Below are 7793 nucleotides of genomic sequence, written 5' to 3' on the forward strand. Positions count from 1 at the left end.
CTATTTATGTGTTTTACTTGAGGAGGTATATATGAACCTCTTAGTTGTTTATATGTTTCCCCTAATATGCAGTCATATGTGTTTGAATGTCGCATTAGTCTTTTTACCTTTAAAAACTCAAAAGTCAACCTAAAATCCTCCCTCTTATAGGAATAGTAGTCCTATATTCCTCCGGGACTGATAGGAATGGGATGGGTAATAGCATGCAATAGAGGTCGAGACCAATCTGCGCTTTAATACCCTAACGGGGTGGAAAGGGTAGATATGGATATGATGACCGGTGCGCTAATATCACGTGTATCCCCTCTTCTGAGGAGTGTCATACTGGGGATCACATACCTAGGACCCCCCCCCCCCTTTTCTTTTTTATTCTCAAGTATTTGTAGAACTATAACTCATTTTTTTCAAAAATTGCCCTTTTAATTGTTTTCAAACTCTTATGTGTTCAAACTCAAATCCCCTACTACTTGAGCCTATACTTGTCTATCTGCTAATTGTACAAAATTCACAAAACTATCTGGTCGGGAACCACACTAGTGGATCCTGAGGGGTGCTTAACACCTTCCTCTTGGGATAATTTCAAGTCCTTACCCTATCTCTGGTTATCAAGCAAACTTAGAAATGAACCCTACATGTTTTAATTATTGCATAATCATGCCCAACATCATACTCCACTCGTGCCAAACAAATACCATAGCAATGCTTATTATGAGTGGTTGCACTCTTCCTATATTATTACCCCCTAAATTCGGAAAGACATATTTGTGGTAAAACCAGTTGATTACCGGTGCAGTCGATGGTTCCGTGCCTTCCCCCTTCAGTTGTCTGCTCAAGGGTACCAGTTGGTTCAGTTATGTTGTCTGCATAATATTCCTTTAAGATAGCCTTGTCCAAAAGTCCATTGGGTTTCCCTAAACCCAAACGGACATCATTACGTTCTGTGCATTTATTTGGAGAAATAAATGCTTCATGCTAATTGTTGATGATAACACTACTAGAAAATGGCTATTTTGCGACTGCAAAAACGGTCAGAAAGTGGTCAGAAAATGCTAATTTCCGACTACATTCAAACCGAAAAGTCGTAGTCACAAAATAGCTGGTCTAAAATAGTTTGCGACCAAATCCGTCTGTAATTTGCGACTACAGCGGTCGCTAAGGCCAAATAGAAAAACGACTATAAATGTGCTCAAGTTTCTGACTGACGCGGTCGCAAACAGGTTAAATTAAATTTTAATTTTATATTAACTTTTCCACTACTTCGGTCGCAAACGATATATATAATTATACTAATATTTAATTTTGTTTGAGTTTTCCCACTACGGTGGTCGCAAATCTAATTTTAAATTATTTATTTATTTATCCTTCCGACTACCGTGGTCGCAAATCTAATTTAAAACTATTTATTTATTTGTATTTCCGACTACAGTAGTCGCATATGTTCCTGAATCTGGAATATTTTGATGCATTTTGCGACTACTATGGTTGGAATTAAGTCAGAAAACTGGGAATTTTATTCCAAATTCCAGCTCTTTTAATGCAATACCACCTACCAATTCAAATATACAACAACCAATTAATCTACCATGCTAACCAATCAATCCACCATTGCAACTAATCAAATCCATAAAATGCAAAACATAAATATTTGTAACTAAAATATCCAAAAAGAGTTAAACATTGTGGCACCATTCAATCTAGTCTAAAATACTACAATCATAGTCAAGTGAAAATATTACCAAGTCTAAACATCCAACTACAACAAATAATAATGTCTCAAACATCAATAACCATAACAAACTAAAACTCATTATCCCCGCCATCCTCGCCATTCGAAGGACCAAATGGATGCCCGCTCATAAATTTCTTCACTAGACTCTGCAATTTGTTAAAATTTGCGCGGTCTTCTTTCCGTTCCTCCTTGAACTCTTCAACTTCTTTTCGTAATTCTTCCATCTCTTCGTGATCTTGTGAATAACTCGCATCACCAGACAACAATGTCGTAGAACGGCCTACAGAATATTGTGATCCAAGACCGTAGGTTCTACCTTTGTTTGCGCCACCAACCACCTGCGTCCATATTGAAGCTACATCATTGAGTGACACTTGGGTTGAGCTACCACCCTCAGAATCGGGTTGACTTTGACGCCATTCCTCAAAACGTTGCTGATAGGCTTCCTGGAATTAAAATGGAGTCAAAGCGATACTTGAAGAAATTAAAATGTATGTTTCACAGTTTTTCGATGAAGCATGTATCTATAAAAATACAAACACACACATAAATAAGGAATGAAATGGTGCAAGTATGATGAAAGTAAAATTTTAAGAAAGAAAAAACTTATACTTAAGCAACAAACAATACTTTTTTCATTTTTTCTAGCTCATGCTTCCTTCTTTTTCCTTTACTATTTCTTTCTTCCCCAAGCAATGCCATGATCTTTCTTTATTTTTTTTGAATTCCTCCAGTCCACTTCTCACTTATTAATGTCAAGAATCATTTCTTAGGGAAGCAATACATGATCTTTTTCTCAAACTATTGCTGCTTCTGAGAGCCAACATCCATTTTAAAAGTACATGGATATGTGAGTCTACATGAAGAAATTTTGCATGCCAAAACCAGAGGCAACAGATGCACAATTACAAGCCAATATAGACTGGATATATACTAATTAAGTTGTGGATTGGATATGTACTAAGAAGCACTTGGAAGTTGGAAATTAGGGTGATAGAAGATTATTTTATTTCCTCAAGGAAAATGCTTACAACAAAACCATGTTAACATCTACGAATTTTTGGGGATGTGTATCTAGACATAAATAATCACATGTTTTACAACAAAACCTTGTTAACATCTACGAATTTTCGGGGATGTGTATCTAGACATATTGCTTGATAGAACAAAATTTGTTATAGCTGTATAAGTCCTTGGTGACTTAATGTATAACCAATTTTTGTATTCCCTTATATTTGAATGATCTGTATAAAAAAACTCCAACCTCATGAAAAATGCACTTATTCTGTGGAAATTGCCAGTCAGTGCATTTCTATGAAACAAAAGGAAGGTTCATGTTCAAGAAATGGTGAACAAAAATTGGGGCACATATGAGGTCCTGCCATTTGGGGCACATATGAGGTCCTTCCAACAGATAAAGATGTTCATACTAAAGGTGCCAAACCTTGTTCTATAGTTTCGAAAAATGTAAACATTCCCTAACTTGGACAACATTTCAAAACGCATGCCCCAATTGAACTATATGAGATCCACTATATCTTGAGTAACTAGTTGAAATCAGTAACCCGAGTTGTCACTGGTGTTCTGCCACAAGATTGACTAGCAAAGGCAGAAGAAACTTTAAGTTTCATTCAAACCATGTCCGTTGAAACAACATGTTGATTGAGCTAATTAACCTAAAGTAAATTTTAATATATATAAAATACAGTATAAAAGTCATAAATTGTGTAAGGTCCTTGTCTTATGACTAAAAGAATAATCAACCCCAACAAATCAAAGAAGAAGAAGAAGAAAGAAGAAGAGGCAAAAAGGAAATAGAAGGATCTTACATATACCCTCGCAGCACGCGGCTCGACCCATTCTCTTGTCCCATCCTTTTTCTTTTTCAAATGCTTGTCCTCAAAGACCTCGGCATAAGTCACAACTCTCCCTTTTTCCTTTTCCTGCCAAAAATAAAATTAAGTTAGATAAAGTTCAATTGCATCTAGTTAAAATCAAAATAAATATAATAAGAAAGTTATCATTCTCCTTCGATGGGTCTCCATACTAATTGAACCCCCAGTGTGCAATGAGCCACCCGTATTGGAGGCACGGGCAGCCTTTGCAGCATTGCTCCTCTTCTTAAAGTCTTCAGAAGCCCATATCACAATAAGTCTATCCCACATGTCTTTTAGCATCCAACCGGGCTTCTCGCCCTTCTGTCGAGCTTTATAAAAGAGATTTTTAAACCGATCAATAATTTTTTTCTCGAAATTATGACTTATTTGCTGATGATATTTGGGATCCATGCACACCTTGTATGCAAATTATTTAAAACATTAGATGAAATAAGGGTAGTTTGATAAATAATAAAAAATTTATGGATTTTGTACCCTAAATTGATTCCACATCTGATCTCTATAATAATACGGTATATCTGACCATTTACTCCAAGCATCTCGATAAAATCCTTTAACACAATCCACAACCACCTTCGTAGATTCATTGGAGGGAACTAACCTGCATTAAAATTAACATATGTTAAAAATATATTCAGCAATTCAAACGAATAATAAAGTGATTGCTTACCCAGTAGTCCCATCAGGAATGATAATCAGTCTATGAAAGGAATCATATGATACAATCTCTTCAAAAGTCTGAGTCTGTGTATCATCAGGAGCAGGTGTAGATGTATTAATGGATGGGGATGACGGTATGGTAGAGTCTCCAACATGCAGCCTAAAAACACTAGGAGTGGATGATGATGGAGATGAAGATGGAGCCACAGATGCAGAACCACCATTCTAACTAACATGGTAGCTTAGGTATGGAGTGCAGGATGACGGAGGCATAGATGAGGAGCCACCATGCTGACTAGTACGATAAGCTGGAGAAGAAGATGGCATAGTGTGCATGCTTTGGGAATTAGAGATAGGCTTATATCGAACTGGATCACAAGGGGGCAAAGTGAAAAATCCAGGTGGCAGTGAAGTCTGCTGAGTAGGCGGAGGCGGAGGAGGCAGAGGCGGTTGAGGATGAGGAGGACCCATAAATGGCACAGATGAGGTATTGGGACCTGAAGTGTACTGAGGAAGCTGGGAATTGTGTCTTATATTCTTTTTTTACCCGGCGCCATCTGTGTAACATAAGTATATTAAAAACATTAGATGAAATGTGTTAAGACATAAAAAATGTAAAGAAATTCTTCAACTTATTAAATTAAATGAATAACAAAAACACATAAAAGCTACAGTTGGTAATTTGATAATTTGGTACTGTGTCATGCATATACTGGAAATGTGCACTGTGATAGATCAGAAAACGTTGCTTAAGCACTCTATTCTTGCATGCAGATACGTAAATATATACACGAGGGTCTTGGAGAATAAGACTCCAAAGTAGTACTACCTAAATGAGATAACAATTACACCAACTCTATACAAATATACTTCAACAATTCCTATGTGACATTATCCTAACAGAGCCATTCAAATTTTCATGGCAGAAGAAGCAAATACTCATATTTCATATACAAGAATTCAAATTATTCTGCATAAAAGAAATGCGGCAGCACTTAAAATGCAGTTGTTTAAAGAAAAAATTTTTAAGAAGGGAGGATAACCAGTAACAGTAAATGTTGCAGGTCACCTAACATTATAATCAATTCACAAGAGGGCCAACTATAGCTTTTCTTAAACTACGTACCATTGTTTCAAAGTCATCACTCATCACAAGTTGTGTTACCAACATGCCAATCCTCTTCGCTTGATTGATATTCATTATTTAATTCTTCCTCATCGCTTGTTTCATTTTCATCATGCAATTCTTCCTCATCGCTTATTTCATTTTCATCAAATGATTCTTCCTCGCTTGTTTCATGTTCATCGGTGGGATCTTCCTCCATGTTTGTACGGGATGTTCCTTCCCCAAAATCATGTGGATTTGCTCTACGAGTAAGGACCGAAGGATCATATTCTTCATAGATGCCTTTACTATGTTGAAATTCACCTACTAATTCATCATCAACACTTTCTTGAACACTCGAAATATCATTCTGGTATGCGACTTCTAAACTCATGATCCATAGGCAAGAATCGACGATGGTAGTCAACCCATGTATTCTTTCCTCCATGTTTCAACGTGAATGCTTTTGCTTCTTCCATACAAGTTGGGCAAGCTAACTTTCCTGCAGTCGACCACCCGGACAACATTCCATAAGTAGAAAAATCATTTATAATCCACATCAAAGCAGCATGCAATCTGAAGTTTTGTTTAGTTGATATATCATATGTTTCCACACCTTCATGCCACAATAACTTTAACTCATTAATTAAAGGTTGCATGTATACATCAATCAAACTTTTCAGATTGCGCGGACCTGCAACAATGCAAGTTAGGAACAAATATGGACTTGTCATACACAGCTCAGGAGGAAGATTATACGGCGTAACAAACATTGGCCAACATGAATATGGTGCAGCAGAGACAGAAAAAGGGGTGAATCCGTCTGCACATAAATCCAACCTAATATTTCTAGGTTCACTAGAAAAATTCGGAAACAACCTATCAAAATGCTTCCATGCTTCTCCATCTGACAGATGACACAAAATACCAGGTGGCCTTTTATTTTCATGGTGCCATCTCATATGAGGAGCAGAGCTCATTGATGCATACAACCTCTTTAAACTAGGTATAAGGGGTAAGTAATGCATCGCCTTAACTGGAACCTTCTTCTTTTTTGAATTTATGGCTTTCTTATAACGAGGTTGGTTGCAAAATTTGCAATTTTCTAAGGCTGCATCATCCTTATAGAATAACATGCAACCTTTCTCACAACAATCAATCCTCTCTAATGAAAGTCCTAACTTAGAAACCAATTTCTTTGTTGTGTAGAAATCTTTGGGCATGTCAATTTTATTCGGATTAAGTTCATTCATAAGGCCAATAATAGAGTCCATGCCCGCTTGAGAAATACTTGAATCTGATTTAATACTTAATAATCTAACTGCGACAGACAACTTAAAATGCATTGAGCCTTTATACAATGGACGACTTGCTTCCTCTAACTGTTCATAGAAACGCCTAGCATCATCATTTGGTTCAGACTGAGCCCCCGGGTGCATCACAAAAGCATCCCTAACCATTTCACTGAATCGAGAATTTTCAACATTATTCTCTGCTGATGGACTACCCTCACTATCAAATTTTTTTTGAAAATCAACGTTACCAACACTAGCAACATCCTCTCCATGAATAGTCCACACGTAATAATTTTTCATAAACCCTTTTTTATAAAGATGAACTTTAACAACATCTGGTTGTAATAATTTTCCGCATTTGCATTTCATACAAGGACACCTAATCACCCCTTCACTGAGAAATTCATGAAGTGTTTTTGTTTTAGCCATGAATTTGGCAACCCCTTCTATAAATTCCTCCCTCAACCCACTACGATTAGGATAAGTTCGATTATACATCCATATACGATGTGCAAGCTCCATCTACACAAAATAAATCCAAGATATATAAAACAATACATATTAATTAGTAAATTGCCATATAATGCAGCCATGATTTAGTAAATTGCCATATAATGCAGTCAAATATAGCCCTAAATCTTCTTCTGCTTCAGTTTATACTTATCACTTTTGATCTAGACTCTTAATGTATGGAAATATGATGTGCTCTGCACATAATCATCACAGATTCCAGGTTATGTTGAGCATTTACTGTATGTTTTCTCCTATAGTGTTGTCAACAAGTATGCATTTTTGCTCGTACTTTTTAGGGCTCGGAAGGACTTCTAGTCTACTAGAATCCTAGAGTATTAAATATGTCTTTAGTTCATTTCATATATAACTAGCACAGCTTTTGTAAAATGTTCCTCTCAAATATCTTTTACAGTTGAATTTACTTATCAATATGAAGATAGGAGTTTATGTACAAGCCTTGTTTTACTTCTGTGAAATTGTAAGTTTTCTGTTTCATTAACAAGAATGTGTCTTTATAATTGTCTAAATTCAAGCTCAAAGCGCGTGAGAACTCGAGTGTGAGTTTTCTTTTCTTTTTTTTTGCACCAGAAAGT

General features: G+C 36.3%; 1 protein-coding gene across 1 annotated transcript; it reads right to left on the minus strand.

The window, feature by feature from the left end:
- Positions 1 to 5757: 5757 nt before the first annotated feature.
- Positions 5758 to 7209, minus strand: LOC104210165 (uncharacterized). The gene has a single exon (XM_009758986.1). It carries the CDS (start codon positions 7207 to 7209, stop codon positions 5758 to 5760), a length of 1452 nt encoding a protein of 483 aa, XP_009757288.1.
- Between the last annotated feature and the right edge of the window lie 584 nt (positions 7210 to 7793).

Source organism: Nicotiana sylvestris, chromosome 9, assembly GCF_000393655.2.
Source record: "Nicotiana sylvestris chromosome 9, ASM39365v2, whole genome shotgun sequence".
Taxonomy (NCBI): Eukaryota; Viridiplantae; Streptophyta; class Magnoliopsida; order Solanales; family Solanaceae; genus Nicotiana; species Nicotiana sylvestris.

Bases quoted from the DNA above. Each gene is read 5' to 3' on its own strand.
- LOC104210165 (XM_009758986.1), bottom strand. From the start codon at position 7,209: ATGGAGCTTGCACATCGTATATGGATGTATAATCGAACTTATCCTAAT.